This window comes from Mytilus edulis, chromosome 2 (assembly GCF_963676685.1).
Source record: "Mytilus edulis chromosome 2, xbMytEdul2.2, whole genome shotgun sequence".
Taxonomy (NCBI): Eukaryota; Metazoa; Mollusca; class Bivalvia; order Mytilida; family Mytilidae; genus Mytilus; species Mytilus edulis.
In genome coordinates this window covers 61,607,711-61,630,924 of record NC_092345.1, presented here as the reverse complement: position 1 = coordinate 61,630,924, position 23,214 = coordinate 61,607,711, and the positions used below count along the sequence as shown (strand labels likewise).

The window sequence follows — 23,214 nt, the reverse complement described above, 5'->3', positions numbered from 1 at the left end:
TTGGTTCATCGAAGTTAAGAACATAGTAAACTCACAGATTTATATATCAATTAGATTGTTCTCGAATAAAGGACTAAATTTGTCATCATCACAATTGTTCCAACATTCATGTAAAATATATGCAACTGGACGTACACTAATAATCCCCAAGGGATGTGAATATTTTCTAGGAAAACTATTGAGTATCAATTTCGGGATTTATTTTCTTTCTTGATATTCAATGACAGCAATTTAAAGAATAAACTGCTTGTCGGATATTTGTCCGCTTTAGGGGTATTCTTGCAAGTTGAACAGACTTATAATAACATTCAAAAATAGGGAATGATAACATTAAATTCGTTGTCTTTTAATTTTAAACATCGTTGGTCAAATAGTTATTTAAGTATATATATACGTTGGGAGACGACGATTATTATAGTAGTCTCAGATTTTAATAAGGACGTTCCCGATTATGAATAAATTTGGTTGACGTTTTTCACACTTGAAAAGAATATCTATTCGTAATTTTTCGATTCCATTCCAATACAAAAGTATTTTTTCTTTATTCGTACATATTATATTCCGCTTCGGTAGAGTTATCTTCAGATAGTTTCATATATTAATTAATACATGGCTTTCAAAAGTCTAAATGTAAGTGTTCTCGTACATTTTTTCGCCCAATAAAGACAAATAAAAATGATTTAGTAAAGCTATTTCTAATTTCTAAGTCCCCCTTTTTTATGAGAAATAAATCAAGGACAAGACTTGTATATCATTTCATTCTGACATATGAATTAAGTTTCCCGTCTTTAACCGAAAATTGTGTATTTCTTAGTAAATTAACTTATTTGAATTCAAATAAATAATAGCACCAAATATAATTAAAAAATTCCACGGCGACCAATTTTTATTTGTCACCAACTTGAATATGTATTTTTAATGTGTGTATTAAATGCTCCCACTGATCCGAATAGACAGTCACACCTGGCAAGGTGTGCCCTAGAGGCGTGGTTAAATACCGAAGTGCAAATAACAATTTACCTTTCAACAAGCCATCTACGAGTATTGCCACAGAACCGTGAATACACACATCGTATAAACCTAGTCATAGCAGAGATAGTAAAAGGTCAATAATCATGAGTACACCAACATATTGTCTTTACAGATTATTGTACTTTAATTTGTTCACCTTATCAGTCCGAAAATGCATTTATTAAAAATAAATTTATAACTTTTTGTGTTGTCTACAAACATAATTCGAATATATACGTTTAACATAGATAATTTATCTCACGAATGAGTACAATTGAACGTCTGTGCGTTTTATCTTCTTATTATCGGATGGTTATTAGATAAAGCATAAGTCATCGGCGCGCTTACGATTACGTTAAAATATGATTAAAAACCAAGACTTTTAATGATTGTATTTTAAATCCCGGCATGCAAAAATCAGGAGAAAACGTCACGACCTACAGGAAGTAGTTGATATTTTTAGGCAGTTAAGCTGCCTTATGCGAGCACCCTGGGTTTGGGTTCCCCCCTGGGATTTTTTGAAAAAGTGCCATTACTCTGATCTGGCAGGTCTGGTAGTTTCTTTATAACTAATTAGACATTTTTTTCACACTTTTTGTTATAAAAAACAATAAATATAAGTAAGATTACCTTAAATGATCGTCGATTTTCCCAAAACAATTGATGTTCCCCATTTGAAAAAGTGCTAATTAAAAAGTTAAGCATAGCTTTTTATCGTCTGTGCTTTTGAGGAAGATATAAGTGAACTATTGTAAGAATAATTTCATCGCCGAAAATGTTTGTAATGAAGGCATTAAAATTTGCTAAATGGTATGAACGGCGCATGGATATTATTTTGCGGCTATTACGCCGTTGAATTTGGTGGATTCCATCCTACTAAAGGTAAATATTTAAAAGCACTGTCTTACTTCCTCTCTGTAGTATAAGTCTTGGATTTGTAAGAATACTTGATTATTTTATTTCTACATTGTATGAAGATATGTATTTTATTTAATTATTTACTGCAAGCTGATGTTATTAATTGTCATCGTGTCTCTCCGTACTTGCTATGTATCGTGTAAACCCCCAAACATTATACTCGATCAGGGCCGTTGCAATTTCAATCGGGACCTCATTTGAATACGTATTTATAGATTTTGTCGATGTCAATTAAGGTCATTTCAAGATGGTTTCCTTCATCGTGTTTTAGTTTAAAGTAAAATCACAAAAATACTGAACTTAGAGGAAAATCTAAAGTTGACATGGTTAATTAATTGCTTTACACACAAACCTGTAAACTCATTCATGTAAGACGATACACCTGTACAATGTGACCTTTTACCTGGAAATATAGTTTCGTATACAAAATTCCACTTCTTTCAGGTTAACACTTTCAGTATTAATGGTTACAAATTAAAATTTAAAAATGTTAGGTCTTGATTTATTTAAGTCGACAAGTTAAGAGTTAAACACAAAAAGTCGGATACGAAATTTTTTGATAATTTAATCACAAATATTCAAAATGGCGCATCGTGGTTTTCTTGTACACACGTGAATAACATTAAACGAAATCGATCTTGGGAAGATTTCACTAGGTTTTATCTTGACTATAATGGTTTCACCATTGAAGGTTCATCTTTTATTGATATTCAGGATTCAGGTACACTGTTAAAATGCAAGGACACAAATTTTACCAAATCCGAAACGAAGCGGACATTCGATCAAAGGCTGATTTTATGCAAATTACTAAGTCAACACTGTTAGATTGTTTATTTTATTTAAAAATAATAACAAAGAGTAGTCAAGAATACTTTTATTTCTAAAAAATACAAAGAGTTGTCAAGAATACATTATAACATTGACAACACATGAATGTTTCTGTTTACTTGGCCAAACCTCAGAAAAAAAATGTCATGAAATCCTATAGTACTGCATAGTCCGCACCGCATCCATCAATTTCATTTCCAGGGTAAAAAACCGCGGACTATACACCCTTTTCTACGGTATGTAACACATAAACAAACGACAGCTACTGAATTACAGGCTCCTGACTTGGGACAGGAACTTACAAAAATTATGTAGGTATATCTCATTACCAGAATATTTAGCCCACCCCCTTTGTCATGGTCTATTGACTAATATGTATTAGTTTTTGATAAGGTCAGTTATTTATGATATTTGGTGTGCAGTTGGATAAACTTTGTCACTTTTAATTTCTTGGCTCACACCGAACAACAAGCTATAAAGGGCCCAGAAATTACTAGTGTAAAACCATTCAAACTAGAAAACGAAAGGTTTGTTCAAAAAGGACAACTTATGAAAAGTCAATGGTATTTGGTAAGCAGTTGTATATTCCTCCATGCAGCTTGTAACTATTAGCAAAACCTACATGTATAATGCATAGTAAGCTTTAAAAGACCAGGAATTACAAATGTAAAACAATAAAAACTAATAAAAATGTTAAAATAAATAATTGGACATAACTTTTGAAAGTGGCGGGATTGGATAGTGAAACTTTTAGGGTACAAAAATTATTCAATACTTGAGAAATAGCCGAGATAATATTTTCACCAGTTTTTCAACAATATTCGTCTTAACTTCTGCCAAGTTTGCCTCTGCTTTTTTTATTTAACTGCCTACAGCGCCTTTGGTGCTTTGATTTCATTAATTATTGAATTTCTCCTTTATTACTGCACATATAGCGATAAAACTTTGTGAATATATATATTATGTCATAATGAACATATTTAAACCATAAGTAAAAAATCGTGAATTTTCCCTTTAAGAAAAAAACACCTTCAAAACGGAATGTATGTTAACCACAAGTAATGTCATACAATGAGGTGGTGAATATGAAGTTTTGTTTAATCACATGTGGGATAGTATCAACCAATCAAATATTGAATTAGCTATCAATATATATGTACACACAGTGGAAAGACATGTTTTGCTGGCCATATTATACCTATATTTTGATATGACAATTATTACTGGAGTTATTGGACTTACCATATTATCACTATCATACCCGAATGACAAGTGAAGATGTACATACACATGTTACATATAAAATATAAAGTTGTTTGTAGAAAGTTGTTGTGCTTGATGAAATTGCAAATGCAACAACTTTGATTTCACATTGGATTTAATATTTCAGGAGTTCTTTCCCTTGATAACTTTGACATAACAGCAGATGGGGTTTTAGATCTGATTGTTGGCAGGGATGATGGACTGGTTGAAATATACAGTTATGATGAAGCAGAGGAACCAGTACAAAGATTTAATCATGTAAGTATCAATGCATGCTTTTTATTGTTTTAATTTTATTTTATCATATGATGTTTACATCTTTATTGTGGTATTTACAACTAGGCAAAATGTTATGGTAGTCTTGACCAATAGTGAGGTTTATTAGATTTTAAGGGGGAACTTTTTAATCATTTTATTTTGAGATAGAGTTCTGGTATTAACTTGTATTTAACCAAGTACAAAATTGATTGCAAAAGGAAAAGTTTTGCTTGTGCTCAACTTAAGCTAACAGCAGAAATATAAATAACAGGAGATATGTGATAAATACAAATGAGACAGTAACCAATTTGACAAAGAAAAAGGTTTAATTACTTCAATGGGAAAAACCATACAAATGCACAATATTTACATATTGCATACTATTGGAAAATTGTCTGTTAACCATGGTTTCAAAATTAGAACTTGGCATACTTTAAATTTTGAATGAACTGTTGTCAATGAATTCTACTTAAGATGGAAACAAAATACCTTATTTTCAAAGCAATACAGCTTATAGACAAAAAACAAATCATTCACATTTTTAAAGCATCAACAGATAACAATTTGTTTAATCTAAACAAAATTTTGTACTGATAATAGATGTTTAAGATTTATAAGACTGAAAGATTGCCTACATCACCTAAATATGACACTAAGTAAGATTGTTTGCTATAAACTATTTAAAAATATTATTTATTTGTAGACATTATCCGAGAGTGTTACATCTGTACAAGGTGGATGTGTGGCCACACCAGGGTATGATGAAATTGTCTGTACTACTTATGCAGGTATATCTCATATATAGTTGTATTGCTGAACAAAATTATGACTTACGTTTTCTAAATTCTGTCTAAACAAAATCATGAGTAAAAAACTTCCAATTTTCATTGCAAAACGAAGGGGGAAAAAAACCAAAAAATTATCATCAAGGTATTATAATATAACTACAAAACTACACTAAATAGAATTTTGGGAAACAAAACAAATTTGTTAAATTCATTATAACGTTGATAAGAAAGTTGAGTATACCAATCAGCTATGTTATTGTATTGATCTGATTTGATTGTTATCTTCAGGATGGGTGTCAACTTTGACCTCAGAACCTCTTATTAAAGAAAGAGGTCCTGACACTTTCTCCCTTACAGCTGAAGGCAAGGACAAAATCGTAGGCCTTAGGTAAAACTCACTGACCAAGCACAGGGACACTGGCTTATCAGGCTTTATATTATAACTGTCATGGAATAAACATTTTTGGTTGAGGTCTCATCTGTTCAAAATAATATTACAGTATCATTTGTTTACTGTTATCAGTTATTAGTTACATGCACTAGTAATTAGATAATTAACAATTCGCCAAAAGACGAATATATAGCTGTCTTTTACAGTCTTTAGAAAGTGACAATTTAATGCGTAAAAAATAAAAAATATCAACCTTTTCAAAGATATTTATTCCATGACAGTTTATGCAAGTGGTTTTTGCAAGTATATATAGCAGACAGAATGTTTGATATCACAGTTCTTAGCACATTTGATGGTGGTTTTGAGTTTTAATTCCACTTTGTCTCCTTTCTAAACCCATATTCTCCCCCAACCCTGTGTGACCCATTAATAAGAGTGTTTCCTCCCCCTTTTTACAGCTCATTTGTTAACAAAGAAACCCATGACTTTGTGAGCTGTTGTCATTACTAAGCTCTTGTTTATTTCTTTTGGTGAAACTTTTGAAATACAAATTGATATGAAATCTCTGCACCTGCCTTGACCAAACTTTTTCTAAATCATCTTAGAATGACTAATATACCTGACATCCCAGGATGTCTGCCATTAGTATAAAGCAACAAAGTTTTGAAATTTATTTGAAAATGTTATACAATGAGGCAAAGAACTAAAACAATCTAAGTATTTTTTCGAAACTTTTAGAAAAAGATGTACAAATGTATTAAGATCATATGCAGAAAGAATACTTGATAAACTGCCACCAAAATATGACAGACCACTGTTAATCAATTTGGGAAAAAAAGATAACATTTTCATGTAATTATGGAAAGGTAATTGACATTTTAATTACCTTTATCATGATGATCTTCAAAACTCCTAATAACTGGACCATTTTGTCAGAGCTAATGTTAATGTTGAGTTGTGTCTACCCATGTGTAACCCCCGTATCATTTAAAAGGAGTTTTTTTTTTCTTAGGCAGTGATGGCTATTTAATTATCTTAGATTTTTATTTGGAGATTTGAAATATATGGTAGTGCAAAAACTGTTTGTTTTTATTTTCTAGCATCGTTTATATGCATGTGTTCAGTTGTCACATGACATTGATTGGTGTCACATGACATTGATTGGTGTCACATTCTCATTGTTCTGTACCATTCAGAGTGGCTTGCTTTATAAATGTAAATGCTTACTTCTATTCTTTTAACAAACTTTTCTTTAATGTATATCCCAACTGTATACTTTAAAATGTATCCATTTTTGACTCAAAATTGGTAAGTCAAAAGGTTCCAGAATTTCAACATTTCAATAGTTCAAGTTGCATTGGAAAGTACAGAACTTTGAGATTATTATAAAAACTGTTATACTAACAATATATGAGGTATTTCATTATACAGAGTTTTATACTCATATAGTCACATGCAGGAATGGTTTGGTATCTGAAGCATGTTTATTTGAAGTAGGTAGATTTAGCAAAGGATTTTTTCAGGCTGGGTATTGGGATTAACATCTGAACAACAGACAAAAGGTATGGGACCTTCTGAAGTGGTCATCACAGCAGCAGCGAGCTCTAAAATTGATAGTCTCAAGTAGGTTACTGTGCTGGTTTTATGTATATTATTGAGAACTTAGATACATAGACAAAATTAACATCAATTTTTATATATTTACTAAATAGCTGAATAATTCTGAAAAATGCAAGCAGTATATAATATATAGAAAACTGAACGCTGAAAATTACTAATAGTATATGGAAAACTTTTCAAATTTGAGATACATGATGTAAATAAAGTATATTTGATTATGCATTTGCCCTTGTTGATGTTTTGAATAGGAAAGAAATAACATTTTTAATTTATATTTAAAACCAACTGCTGTCTGTTGTCTATATTGTACATGATATGGTAGAAGTTGTTATTAGGATTGAAGGGCGGTAACTAAATCTTTATGGAGAAAAACAAGTTATATTATGAATAATCAACAAGTTTATTTGATGCTACATATTTTTGTAGAAGATCCAAGAATATGGAAAGGGTTGTGTCCTTTTTAATGATGGCTTTAGCTAGATTGCTAGATATGCAAATGTTTTTTTTTCTTTTTACCAATGGTTTATAAATTATAAAACATGGTATTAATACTTATATATCATGTATATGTATATATATTTCTGTTTTAATGATATGTTTCAATCTTTATCGCAATTGTATAATTTTTCTGTTCTTTAAAGTTATATAAAGAAATGTTTCCTTTTTTGTTCAAACGAAGTTCATATAGTTCTATTTTCAAAAATATGATAAATATTATTAAAAGATTATAGGTGACCATGCTTGTTTTCAAATTACAGGCGTAGAAAAATCAACACATCTTAGGTTAATGTGAATTTAGACTGGAATTATCAAAAGAGCAAAGTGATAGAATCTCAAGAAAAAATATGCAAAGATAGCTCTGATGAAAACAGTATAAACATTTGTTATACTAAGACGAAACTACATTATTTTCTTCAATAAATCAATAGTCTTTCAAATATATCACATTTGATTATTTCATTTAAAATGTTAACTGAATGTTATCTGCAATCTTACAATCCCTGACAGGTGATTATGTATCAACCTTAAAGAAGAATTTTTTTTATCAGTTAAAACTAAGCAAGATGATAATACATATTTATGCATTGTACAAAGATGAATTTAGCATATCAATAAATTTTAGTACATACATTTATTTGCATGACTTTCTGATAACATATCAGTATTTATTTCCAATCTAACCAGGAACAGCATATAACCACCTGACCTATTAACAATACTGTCAGTTTAAGTTGAATTTGAGATGATTCTTATTAGGCTTTAACTTGTATGGAGTTTAAAAGTCTAAATGTATCTTTACCAGCTATACTTGGGTTTACTTTCTTTGAGATATAAAATACTATTAAACTTTTCCAATGTTAAACAAATATATAATTTTATATATAATTCATTTTATATAAATACAAAACATTTAGTTATCCAACTTTCATAAGAATTATTTTGACCTTTTTACTGTTTTTGTTCGGGCATTACTGAAGAGTTTTTAGTAGATGAAATGTATCTCTGGCTTACGAAATTTAAGCCTCGTATCTAAGATGAGTTGATTGATAACTGTCAAAATTATACTATTAGACAGGAACTAGATAATTTACAAGTGAAAGTTTCTTCAGAACGAGAGAAATACCAGCAATCAGCAGGCAGCAAGACAGCCATATCGGCAGTATCTGGCTTTAATATCAATGACAAGTTTGTCTTAAACAGAGAGGATGCTAGTTATACACTAAGTCTAGAATTACAATTACCCATAGATAATGTCTTACTACAGGTGAGTCTAGAATTACAATTACCTATAGATAATGTCTTACTACAGGTGAGTCTAGAATTGCAATTACCCATTGATAATGTCTTACTACAGGTGAGTCTAGAATTACAATTACCACTAGATAATGTCTTGCTACAGGTGAGTCTAGAATTACAATTGCCCATAGATAATGTCTTACTACAGGTGAGTCTAGAATTACAATTACCACTAGATAATGTCTTGCTACAGGTGAGTCTAGAATTACAATAACCCATAGATAATGTCTTAGTACAGGTTAGTCTAGAATTACAATTACCCATAGATAATGTCTTGCTACAGGTGAGTCTAGAATTACAATTACCCATAGATAATGTCTTACTACAGGTAAGTCTAGAATTACAATTACCCATAGATAAGGTCTTACTACAGGTGACTCTAGAATTACAATTACCCATAGATAATGTCTTACTACAGGTGAGTCTAGAATTACAATTACCTATAGATAATGTCTTACTACAGGTGAGTCTAGAATTACAATTACCCATAGATAATGTCTTACTACAGGTAAGTCTAGAATTACAATTACCCATAGATAATGTCTTACTACAGGTAAGTCTAGAATTACAATTTCCCATATATAATGTCTTACTACAGGTGAGTCTAGAATTACAATTACCCATAGATAAGGTCTTACTACAGGTGAGTCTAGAATTACAATTACCCATAGATAAGGTCTTACTACAGGTGAGTCTAGAATTACAATTACCCATAGATAATGTCTTACTACAGGTGAGTCTAGAATTACAATTACCCATAGATAAGGTCTTACTACAGGTTAGTCTAGAATTACAATTACCCATAGATAATGTCTTACTACAGGTAAGATCTAAATAATGTATGTTCTATATTCTAGAAATTTGTGGTTAAATTTCCTACCTATCAGTTAAAGTATCAAAAGCTTCCGAATGTTCCTATATGGAAACAGAAAATTTGATGATTTTAAGACAATTCATCAATTTTACTTGCTTTTTACACACATCTACATCTATGTTGAAAGAACTCATTTAAAGAACACATTGTCAAGTATTTGATTACAAATTTAAGTTAAAATGTTTTAAGTATTTCATTGATGTTATAGAGTGATGTTCCTATAGATCTCTTGGATGTAGAGAAGAATTCCGCAGTGGTCAGTTATAGTGCCTGTAACCCTGAGGTATGTTGTAAATGTCTAAATTTATTAATTTTGCAGTTGTATTCTATATTGTACAACATCCCAGTTTTAGAGATAGTTAGATTCAATGCATACATTGTATGATGGATTAAGATAATTGTTTAGCTTTATTCCTATAGTCATGGTTTTATGTCAATAGATTTACTAACAAATAGAAGAATTTGTCTGTTTCATCATAAAACTTAATCCTTGAAATATTGGGAAAGATTTATTGATACAGAAATTTCACAAAAGTGTTTTTTTTAATCAACTTCAATGTGTTTTTTATGCAGACATGAAAATATGATGTCAAAGCCTGGACTTCCAGTCATTTTGATGTTTACGTTAAAGGGAAATTCCACGATTTTTTACTTATCATGTAATTATGTTCATCTTAACAAAAAAAAAAAACACATTTGTAAAGTTTAGAATTTATATTCCTTCTAATAATGGAGAAAATCAAGTATTTGTAACCTTTTTGGTTGACCTTCTTGAGTGGGTTGTGACATTTTAGCCCGATGTGTTGAATTCTGGGAAAAAATAAAATCTGTTAAACTCTTATAGGTTATCACCAATTTACGTAGTTAAAAGCGCACAGATGATGGATGGTCGTAGTTATTAACCAATTATAAGAATGAACGAAAATAAATATGCGTGTACCGTTTTGTATTGATTGAATAAAACTTCATATAAGAAATTATCTAAATGTAAATATTTTCGAATTGATTTCATAAATTTTTGTTGAGATTTCTTCATAAAATATCTTGGAACATTTTTACTGATATTAAACTGAAAATATTTGTTTTATTTACCGTTTTATTTTGATAACAATTTCAATGCAAATTATGTGTGAGCAGAGTGTGTTTATTATTTTGTTAAGTCGTATATTTCTTGGTTTGAGGTCAATTCGTTTACCTTGGAGCAATTTAGCCACAGGTGTGAATTCAAGCATACACATGTATGAATGTTGTTATTTGGAAAGGATGAATAAAAAGGGTACGCTGTTTTAATATACTAAGATTTAATACACAATGAGAATAAAGATACAATGATTAAATTAAGTAAATTAATCCAAAATAAAAGTCAGATTCGTAATTCAGAAAGTGTATAAAATTAAAATGACACAATTTTTGATTACTTTCTTTGTGGCAATTGGCGTAAAGATTCAAATATGCGTACTTTAATCTTTAATCTAAAATAAATGTTATATTTCCCTATTTGATAGGGAGATACCATTGTACATCTGTTTAATATACTTTACCGGAATTCCTTAACTTGTATTTAAATCTGGCGATGTTTAAATGCTAACAATTATAATTTTAAAGTTTTTGATTGAAAAAAAAATCAACATACAACAAGCATGATTTTTTTAAGTTTCTTTTTAACATTTCATTCTTACATAATTGAATTCATTTGACAATCATTTACACAAATTATTTCTGAAAAGAATACCAATTATCGTTTAATTCATTAAAGGATATACATACAATATAAATCTAAGCTAATACATTATTTTGTTTGCGGATTTAAAAAAAAAAGTATGATAATATTTGTGCAATGGTAAACAGGATAGTCGTCATTTATCCAAATTAGTAATACAGTAGTTGTAATAAAAGGCATATCTTAGGTATAGCTTCTATTGACGATTTTAGAATAGTTTGTCTCTACATCGATTGTTCTTGCATGAAACAATATTTACTAGTATACATGTAAGTTTCCTGACGTATAAACGCCATTGAGGATTAGCTCCAGAGAAAGTAGACTAGTAGCGTTTTGTTAGTTTGTTTGTTGGGAAAGAAGAGAACGTGTAATTACTTGTACAAATAAACAGCAGAATCACCATACAAGCTTTTATAGTCAACACTATCAGAAAGAGTTCCCATCGTTGGACGGAAAATATGAAAGCTTCCAAGAATGAACAAGTGACATGTCTGCCTCTGAACAGTTAGTAAACGGACTTAACAATGATCATAGACATCGACCGCTTGTTCTTGATATTTGAAACTGCATGCATATGTATACGTTTATGAGAGTGATAATTTCTTGTGTCTGACGAAAATTAAATGACTGCATGGTTATATCTTGCCATAAGTTTATATTGGTTTGGTAGGTGATCACTCAAAATCGTTATTCAAAAATTCTGTTTGTGAGATGTAGATTCACTTCAATACCGAATTTCACCTATATAATTCATAAGTGTATTATTATAACTGTGGAGAAGCTCCGAACGTACATTACTCCCATTTTGTTTGGGTGTGCACCATCAATGTTTACAGCAATATTAAAGAATAAGATGATGATGCTAGAAAGAACTATGAGCATCATGTGGCAAACATTACATGCATATTGGACCATGAGTTGTCAATCTATAAGAAAATATTTAAAATACAACCATATTGAGGAGGAATGTTTACATGCTATACTCTAGCTCGTACTAGTATTACAGGGTTCTTGTGTTGTTTAACTCGGACATACATATTTTTACCAATGATGTTTAAAAAAAAAGACAGAACCAATTTAAAGTCATCTTTCCCTATTGTTGAATGATACTATAAGTCTGTTAATTTCAACTGGCAAGAATACCCCTAAAGGGGACAAGCAGTTTATTCTTTCTGTTATTGAATACCAAGAAAGAAAATAAATCCTGAAATTAATTTGAAACTTTGATACTCAATAGTATTCCTGGAAAATATTCACATCCCTTGGGGATAATTAGTGTACGCCCATATATATTACATACATGTCGGAAAATGAAATTTGGCATAAAGTACTTTCAGAACCATGTTCACATTATTATATACATCATACCCCACAATTGTGATGGTGACGAATTTCTTCCTTTGTTCGAGAACAATCTTATTGAAATATAAATCTCTGATTTTACTATGTCCATAACTTTGATAAACCAAAGCAAGTTAGATATCGACCTGTATTTAATTCAAATTGGTTCTCTTCTTCTTCTTCTTTTGGTATACAATAGTCCATCGACATCCGATGATAACATACTGTTGGCATACTTATAGACTAGTCTATTTACAAAACTTTTACCCCAAATTAAAGAAAATGTATGTTTCTTTCATAAGTTCAATGTATACATGTATATATTCTAAATTGCGAATATCTATAGTTCCGTAACTTTCTATTCAGGCGTATAAACGAGTGGTCACTTTTTATCCAGACCTATAAATGAGTTTTCGACAAGTGCGTACATTTTTGTTATATCAATATTTCTTGTATGTTTCAAACTGTCCTTCACTATTGACAACAGGTTTAATCATACTTACATTCCCCCAAATTTACCCTTGGAAAAAATGTGTAAATAGATCTTTATTTTTTCCAATTTGAAATCATTTTGGGAATTACTTAGATTTTTATAAATGATATCTTTACACCAGACAAGCGTATGAGTTTTGTATAATGAGTAGTAAATCACTATCGGACACGCAAGACAGAGATGTATATTATACACTTGATAGTTCAAAATAGAAAGTTACAAGTTATCGGCCGTGTACACGGATCAATACCCTCAGGAGTGAAATGATGCATGACCTTGCAGGACAGTCCGACAGGAAATTGCTTGAATACCTGGAGGTGTCACCTCACAATACCTTTGGGAGTAATACCTTTAGCCATGCTGATGATCAAATAAGGGAAGGTCCGAATTTATTTGAATAAGTTTATCACATAAATTAAAAGAATTATGAACAAATTAGATTTTCAAAAATAATTTTCACGAAACACTTTTTTATGATCATTTATGACTTTGACCTTTGACTTTTTAACTAATTCCCATATAAACAGTTTAAAACCGACAGACCATGGTTATTTAAAAAAACAAAACATTTTCCATATCAAGTTAGTTAGTTGGATAAAACAACGGTACAATTAACAAGATATCAACATGCAATTATAACTACATTAGGTTACTGTAGTTTTGGTCCTTTGTGGTTCATAGACGTATTGTGGTTTCTTAATCGGAGAAGATGGCAAAATAGCGGCACGCATTAAATTGATACTATAAGTTTAAAATCGATCGTTATCTCTTATCTAGCAAAATAAAACTTTAATATCTATGAATTTGAGCATTTTTATACAGATTGGACATAATATCAATTTTTGATTTTTTTGCAGAGTTTCCCTTTAATAAATAATATATATGTCAATTTTTGTTTGTTTGTTGAATCTAATTGATATGTTGTCATTGTTTTGTAGGAAGGGAATTATCTACTAGCTACATACAGATGTCAGGCCAATACAACTAGACTTGAGCTAAAGATTAGATCTATTGAAGGCCAGTATGGTACACTACAGGCTTATGTTACTCCTAGAGTACAACCAAAAACCTGCCAAGTCAAACAATATAACATAAAACCACTGTCACTCCATCAAAGAACACATGTGTTTGATGATAACAGGTAGGCTTCGTTAAAATAAAAATAAGATGATCTTCTTAACTGTCCACAAAACCCTTAAAAGGAAAAAAAAGAAATAAACAAACACCTACAAGTCAAAATATGGCTGTATGGTGACCTATAGTTGTTAATTTCTGTGTCATTTTGGTCTCTTTGTGGAGAGTTGTCTCATTGGCAATCATACCCCATCTTCTTTTTTTATATTTAACAAAGTGTGATGTCCCAAACCACAAAGTAAAAGATAAGTCAATACCATCCGAAAACAACAAATAAATATAAAACAAAACAAACTTTTGCCCTGGATTCTGTCTATTGATAATAAAAAGCTTTGACCAAGATTTCAGTAAATTCCATGAACATTTTAAAATTTCACAAGTAATACATTGTTTTTGAATCAGTCTATTTTACCTACAATTTCCAGGACTATGAGAGATAACAATTCTAAGCTTGATGCAATGCAGCATTTAAACTTAGTTTCACTAGAAAAAAAAAATCTCTTACCGGTTAGTACATGTATTCACAAGCACATTTATTAGATATTACAGCATGCATCTATTTTCACAGACCACTTAACACAGTGAAGTTAACAGGACAGTTCAGCTTAGCAGAAATGCATTCATGGGTCAGTTTTTGTTTACCTGAGTTACCTGAGAGGACACCTCCAGGGGAAACTATTACATTCCATTTCATGTCAACATTCCTGGACACTTTGTTAGAATGTGTCTACTCGTAAGTTATGTAACACTTTGCATTTTTTTTTGAAATAAGTAATTAAATAGAAATGTGTTTTAGACTTAAGTAAAGCAAGAGACCAACAATAACAACTTAGGTCTTAATGACATACAAAAGGATTGCTGTCCACAAACACAGCCTATAACAGATTAACTTTATCTTTTTTCTACAAAAATTGAATCAAACAAGCCAGCTGTGTACATGATACCATCTGTCTAAACAGTCCAAAACTGTTAGGGCCTCTTTGGCCTAGTGCTCTAAGTGGTTTATCTACTTTGTCCTATTTTACCAAATTTTCCTTTGATCTTACTGACTGATAATTTCTTTTCTCAGCACAGTAGAGTGATATGAAAAATGATTGCTAGAAACTAAGGGCGCACAAGCCCGTTGTCAATGAAATTGACAATGTTGCCATAGGTAAAATAACGATAAACAGATTATCATTGGTCATCTCAACTCCATTGCTTTTGTCACCGGCTCAAGTGAGAAAATCGTTGAGATGACCAACAATAATATATAAGTATCACTAGTTTGTGCATTTTTCTTTTGATCTTTTTTTGTGATAATTTTCATATCATGCTTCTCGCTTGAGATGGAAAAATTATCGCTAGAAACTAAGGAGGCCACGTGGCGTTGCTAACGAAATTGACATGAAATTGACAACGTCGTCATAGGTAAAATAGCGATAAACAGATTATCATTGGTCATCTCAACTCGATTGCTTTTCTCACTTACGCTGTACCAGCTCAAGCGAGAAAATCAATCTCGTTGAGATGATCAATGATAATCTATAAGTATCACTAGTTTGTCAATACTGAGATGTCGAGTTAAGACCCTGCATTTTGATTGCCTGCAGAAGGTCTGTGATTCTCTCTGATATTCTCCACCAATTAAAAACTGACCTCCACTGCTAATAGCTCTGAAAGTGGCATTAAACAACAAGAATCAATCAATTAATCCAAAAATGTTATCTTTAAAAGCTGTACTAATAGGTTTATTTAGAAATACTTTATGTAACAATTGACATGTCTAGCTTTCATTAAATTAAAAAAAAAAATAGATTACCTTAACTTTACCATAGGATGTAAATATATTTCAATAGTTCTTATATTACTGCATTCTCCTTATATACAATGTTCATCAACATTTGTAAGTCACTGTGTTGAGTGTGTATTATCTCGAATAATTAAATCTATTTAAGTTGCTAATATTTTTCCATGTTTTTAGGAAAGGAGAAGCTGTCTTCAGATCAGATAATATTTCTACAATATCCATTCTCAAAGACGTATTAACAAAGGAAGCCACCAAGAAAAAAATAAGACTTGATATAAGTTATGGTAGGTTTTGCCCCTCATATGCCCTAATGTGGCAATTTTTGTTGTTGAACATTCAACCCCTTTTTATACGACCGCAAAAAAATTTTGCGTTCCTATAATGGTATGATGTCGTCGTCTTCGTTTGCGTCTTCGTCTGTGTCGTCGTCCGAAGACACATTTGTTTTCCGGACAATTTCTTTAGTTTAAGTGAAGCGATCTCTATGAAATTTTATAAGAAGGTTCAATACAACAAAAGGAAGGTTGGGATTGATTTAAGGGATGATGGTCCCAACTGTTTGGGAATTAGGGGCCTAAAGGGGACCCAAAACAGGCATTTTTCTACTTTCAGGATATTATCTTGTGTATAAGTATTTTAATTGCCCTGAAATTGAACCACAACTTTTTTATATCACAGGTAGAAGGTTTGGATTGATTTTGGGGGTTATGGTCCCAACAGTTTAGGAATTTGGGGCCAAAAAAGGGGCTCACATAAGCATTTTTGTAGTTTCCAGTCAATTAACTTGTACAGACTATAGCTTTTGTTTAAGTGAATTGATCTCAATGAAATTCAATAAGAAGGTTCAATATCACAAGGGATCGATTTTGGGGATGATGGTCTGAACCATTTTGGAATTTGGGGCCCAGAAGGGGCCCAGAACAAGCATTTTTCTAATTTCAGGATATCAACTTGTGTATAAGTATTTCAATTGCTCTGAAATTGTACCACAATGTTTTATACCACAGGTAGAAGGTTTGGATTGATATTGGGGTTTATGGTCCCAATGTGGCAGAAATTTGGGGCTAAAAAAGGGACCCAAATAAGCATTTTTGTAGTTTCCTATCAATAACTTGTGTTTAAGTGTATAAACTTCTCTGACTTATTCCACAAGTTTCCATACAAAGGGATGGTTTAGGGGGGGGGGGTTATGGCTGAAATCAGTTAGCAATTAGGGACAAAAAAGGGGAAAAACAAGGGGTGTTCTGGTTAAAGGACAATTTAGACAATTTAAAAGCAGTATAAGGGAGGTAAGCCAATTCCATTTAAAGATTTGATTACCTCCTCACACTACTTGAATATTATGTATTAAGAAATGATGATTGTCTTGAGATGATTAAGCTGTAAATTTATATTTAGACATGTTAGAAGTTACTATAAATTCATATCAATTTTAACCATGACTATGTCATTTAATATATTTTGAAACTTTATGATGTATTAAAATGAGTAGGTATTTTTTGCAAACTTCTTTTGAGGGGATCAATATTCAACAGCATAGTGTATTGCTCAAAAGCAAAAAAAAATAAGGATCATTAGGCCGCCTTCATTCTGTGTCAGAAACTTATGCTGTGTCAACTATTTAATCACAATCCAAATTCAGAGCTGTATCAACCTTGAATGTTGTGTCCATACTTGCCCAAATTGTTCAGGGTTCAACCTCTGCGGTCGTATAAAGCTGTGCACTGCGCAGCATCTGGTTAAAACCTGTTAAGAGATAGATAGGTCTTTTAGTGATCATTCAATTGAAAGTCGAAATTTCTGCAGCTAACAAGCATAACAAGTGGCAGTCAAAATCTTTTCAACCCTTTAATTTGTACTTTAAGTTTAAACAACATTTTAATTTATTTTGGAAGAAGTAACCCAATAACATATGTCCAAAGATGGTTCAAAAGTGCAGTTCTAACACAGTTTGCAAAATTTGAGTATTTTTTCAAAAACATATATGAACGTCATTGACCCAAAACAAAATATCCTTTTATTGGCCTTTATGCATTAAAGCAACAAATTAATACTTTTTGGTGAGAGAAGTTGAAGGATACAAAATTGAATTATTATTATTTTTTTTTAAATGTGTTATTGTCTTCAACATTAATATGTAGCTTGGAATATAGTTGTAGATTAATTTGTGTGAGAAATTTATTTAGATTCTGATAGTTTCTAATACCAGTTTGTTTCAAATCTGACAGGAGCACAAATGTTCAGAATGTTGAGATCCTCCAATAGTCCATATACGTCAAAACTGTCAGATGACTTTTATATGAGTTATTGCTATTTTCAAAATGATAAATTTTACCATTTTTTTCACTTTTGTCCATTATCCTAAAAATACAATAAATAGAAACTTTAAATAGCAAAAATAGATCAGCAAGACCAGTTCTACAAATAAGTCTGCATTGTAGAAATTGTCAGTAACTCCTTTTTGGAGTACTTGCCCTTTACTGGTGATTTTTGATTTTTTTTTTGGCATTTTACCTTATATGATAGAAATAATAATAGCTATATAGAAACTTTCAATCACAAAAATTATCAGCAAGTAAAATTTTCTCATATAGTTAGTAGATGCACTTTTTTACCCTCTTTTGTGTTTGAATAAAAAAAAATAAAAAAAGGTAGCAAAAATTACACTGATTAAATGATCAGCAATGCAAGATCAACAAAACAGATATTTGTCATGATTTCTATCCTTTTCTACAATGTTGGAGAGTGTCATTTGTTGAATATGCACATTCCACATTTCCATTCTCAATTTTACATTATACATGTACCATTTATTTCTTTTTATAAGTCAGTTCCTTAATTGGAGGCACATCAGGGATTTTTATCCATTTACAGTAAAATAAGGTCTTTTACCTTATATTTGAGGAAAATAGTACTGAATTTTGGCTTTCATTGATAATTGCCTTTATTAAATCAATGTTGATGTTTGTTTTGTAGTTCTATACAGGTTGTTTTGTATTTTACAGATATAAATGATGAATCTATAGCATATACTCTAAACCTTATACACCCCAGACTAGAGTACCAGTTACTCTTGGCAAAGAAAGTTCAATTAATAGATGCTTTAAAGGTAAGAAAATGATGCTAATCAAAAGATCCAGACATTTTTTCATGCATGTATTAAAAATTTTCTGAAGAAGCAAGGGTGAGTTTTTTTAACTCAGATTTATACCAAAAGTGACAACAAACATATCTGTATCGCTGGTAGAAAAGAAAAACATTCTTCAAGGTCTCACACTTGCCTATCAAAATGGTTAAATGGGGGTAAAATGATAATTTCTTATCACATTCCATAAAATGGCACAAGAGGAATAAGCTTGAGATTTAGAAAACGTTTTCATTCAGAATTAATCAATAAGTCTTGACTGAAAAAAATATTTAATATTTTTGTGAAGAAAAAATAAATTGACCAACAAAAACATTTAATCCATTTTGAACATTTGTTTCATTTATCTGTAAAACCTTTATATTTTTGCTTATGGATTGTATAAATTTGTAGACAAATCTGATATTTTTTTCAGGAGTTACAGGTTCATGAGGAAGATCTGACTTTTATGTCTCCTGAATACAGACAGATCCTAGAGGAAGCTGATGCATTACAGGCTGAGTTCAAAAGACAACCATGCCATCTTGAAAGATTATATGGTATGGTATTGATATGATGTGATTTTAGTGAATGTTTTATTCTTTATTAGTCCTTTTCTCCATGCATTACATTTTACACTATTTACATATATTATTACAGTCCTATGACCAATGAATGATCTCTTTCCTTTCACAATATTAATATTTTGTTTTTTTTATGAATTAAATTAAAGGGTTACATGTAACTGTCAAATAAGGGGTCATAGCTAGTGATCATTTATTCCTGCTACATCTGTTTGTTCTACTGTTTTTGAAAATGAAAAATTGAATTTCAACAATTTAACAAATATTGCTCTGACACTAATTCAAAAGAACATTGACAACGTGAAATATATCTGATGGGCACATTTTTTATGTTTTAATCTTACTATTAGGTATGTATGCTATATATGATTATTTTTGTATATTTCAGGTATGATAACAGATTTGTATATTGACAAATTTAAGTTCAAAGGAGTGAATGTAAAGGGAAAAGTTCCAGCTCTGTTAGAAGTTCTGGACAATTATGATCTTCAAACACTTGTTGAATTCTTCAACACATCAGCATAATAATACATTTATGAATCCTTATGAAATCCAGTCACAAGACTTACAGTGACTCCCTATAAATTGATCTGCAATATTGAAAAAGCAACATTTGTTGTAAGGAATTATAAATAAAAAGAGATAAGATAACTCCGTTATAATATGATTATAAGATTACAAGGTATAAATTCAAATTTTGTAGTTGAATTATATAAGATTTCAGGTTTGTCAAAGAACTATGTCTTTATTGAATGAAAATATTTATACATGACAGAAACTTTTGTATTTTTAGAAATATGATTTTTAGCTGTGGTCCGTCCATTATACATTGTTGTGTTTTTTATTTGCTTGTTGAATTTTGTACATTTCATGTGATTAAATTATACATATAAAATCTGTGTTATCCTCTTTATTTTTCATTGTACAATAGTATCATAAACCTTCATCTTTGATGACATTTCATATACTGTAAATTAAGAAATTATTGCATGCATATAAAATGAAGATTTTGTCATTTTAGACTAAAGATTTGGCAATAATGAAAAAAAAAATCCTGGTTAATTGATATAGAAAAATATCGGGTATAAATTATTGCGATTATAACAATGTCACATTTTTGGCAATGATAAAAACATCGCCTGTGCACAGAATATAACTTACCTGATGGTCCAGATGACTGACAAGTTCTTGGTAAGTCATTGGCTCCTGTCTGAACAAGTAAAATCCCTCCATCAGTCGCAATTGCTCATTAGTCATCAATCAGGACAGTGGCTACCATTAACAGAACATATCTCTTGTAATCTATGACATTTTTCATGATTCATTGGTCAATGTTAAGTTTTTGTGATTTTGTCTGTTTTCATAAATACTCTTAAGTAATTGGTCAGCTATATTTGGTGAATGAAATGATTTTAAGATGCACATGTCTGTCTGGCATGTATAATCTGACCTTGACCTCATTTTCATTGTGAATGATACAGTTTCATAATTTTGTCAGTGTATCAGATACCAAAAGCAACATGTCAATTATATTTGTTGTATTGAATAATTGTAAGGTGTACATGCCTGTCTAGTCTGGTTTATCTTACCATGACCTCATAATCAGTTTTTTCATTTTGTTAATTTTATGTGGTACTTGTGGTGAAAACTCCATGTTACAGATTTTCAACATAAATTTAATAAGTAAAACAGGAGACGCATTTCAGCATGTGCACTCTTGTTAGATCTCTATGTAGTGCTGTAGACTGATGTTTTGAACAGAGGGAATCATATAAGAGACATATGAAATCACCATGAGGCTGTTAGGTTTTAGATAATTTTTAAAGACATAAAGATATTCTGACTTCAAGTTCACTCTAAATTTATCAAAATATCAATACAGCATGAGGAAATGTCAGAAAACAGCTACAAAAGCCTTACATGTGGTCATATACATGAACTTGTTTGGCAGGATTTAACTAGTTTTTGATAACATCTCCTTTTTAACACAATAGACCTTCAAGAAAATGTGAGATTTTGCACATCCTTGGTATCCTTGTCATTAACTATTTAATGGTCTAAAGGATGAGCATTTCTCATCACTTTGTGTTTGTGTAAGTTAATATTCTCTGAAACTACCGCGTCAAATTTATCCTAACTTGGCCACAATCATCATTGGGTTAACTGGATTAAAAAAAAGTCGGATACCTCCACAGATAAGTAGGAAACTATTTTAACAAAATATTGTTTGTGTCGGGAAGACACAACAGACCTATTAAAATCGACAGATGATACATATAAAATGTTGGGCACAAATATCCCTCTTTTTCATGAAGTCCCTCTAGATATTCGACGATTAAACGACGGAGAGAGAATTGAAAGCATAATCAGCAGACCTGGAAACCCTATACTAAGAAAGATTGAAACAACCAGGCTCTTCTTAAAAAAGGACCATATGTCGTATTTGCTTGTGACTATAATGGCACCATATAACAAATGATTCGCTGCCTTTAAACTACTAAGAAGACAACATTTTCTGGATTCTTCGTCTCCGAACAATACGATGACAGCACCGCACCTCCTTTGTTACAGTTTGTGTGTAACATGATAGAGAATATACCTGATATTAAATCGCAGTTCTACATATTAGTCCGGCTTTTAAAAGCCCAACTATTTTAATTACCATTCAACCATCCAGAAGGTTCCCGTTAAACACTAGACATACGGCTGATAGTAAGACACCATTTTGTGTGTATCTTGGAATATTACTCTTTACAAAATCCAGGAAGAGACAGCTTATAGATTCATTATTACAACATGGGTTATGCATCTCTGAAGACCGGGTACTGCAAATATAAACTGAACTAGATGAAGCTGTAATTGAACGTTATTCAAATGATGAAGTAGTTTGTCCACCTTTTTTACAAGGCAAAGTGTTCACCTCAGCTGTTGTTGAAAACATACACCATGCATAATCTCAACTAAAAAACATCAACGTCATCTGCTATTGGGAACGGAATCTATTTTTCAACATCCAATAAAGGAAATTAGGACATTAGAAAGATTAGATGATATAACATACAAGTAAACCGAAGTCTTAAAAAGTACATACACTCCCTGATTCTTACATGAATATGAAACCTGCATGTCTACAAAACCAGTACTCCTTATTCTACCCGAGGATATAACTGTCTTTCTTAACCACTACTATCTATTCTTGAGTTTACAGAGTTAAATACGGTAAGGTTGACAGTTAATGCAGATATTACATCAAAAAATATTTCATGGTCATCCTTTCATTC

General features: G+C 31.1%; 1 protein-coding gene across 5 annotated transcripts in view; it reads left to right on the top strand.

The window, feature by feature from the left end:
• LOC139512607 (BBSome complex member BBS7-like) overlaps positions 1 to 20,830 on the top strand; it is a 38,526-nt gene extending 17,696 nt beyond the window's left edge. For 3 of the 5 annotated variants that reach the window (XM_071300335.1, XM_071300334.1, XM_071300332.1), the window contains 11 exons: positions 4,148 to 4,278; positions 4,982 to 5,066; positions 5,355 to 5,454; positions 8,650 to 8,842; positions 9,957 to 10,031; positions 14,241 to 14,443; positions 15,005 to 15,169; positions 16,400 to 16,509; positions 19,231 to 19,334; positions 19,786 to 19,909; positions 20,322 to 20,830. In XM_071300335.1, the coding sequence (XP_071156436.1) occupies positions 4,148 to 4,278; positions 4,982 to 5,066; positions 5,355 to 5,454; positions 8,650 to 8,842; positions 9,957 to 10,031; positions 14,241 to 14,443; positions 15,005 to 15,169; positions 16,400 to 16,509; positions 19,231 to 19,334; positions 19,786 to 19,909; positions 20,322 to 20,458 (1,427 nt within the window). In that variant the 3' untranslated portion in view covers positions 20,459 to 20,830. Of the gene's footprint in view, positions 1 to 4,147; positions 4,279 to 4,981; positions 5,067 to 5,354; positions 5,455 to 6,980; positions 7,081 to 8,649; positions 8,843 to 9,956; positions 10,032 to 14,240; positions 14,444 to 15,004; positions 15,170 to 16,399; positions 16,510 to 19,230; positions 19,335 to 19,785; positions 19,910 to 20,321 lie in introns of all 5 variants that reach the window. The other 2 variants (XM_071300336.1, XM_071300333.1) reach the window with 1 other exon arrangement.
• The last annotated feature ends 2,384 nt before the right edge of the window (positions 20,831 to 23,214 follow it).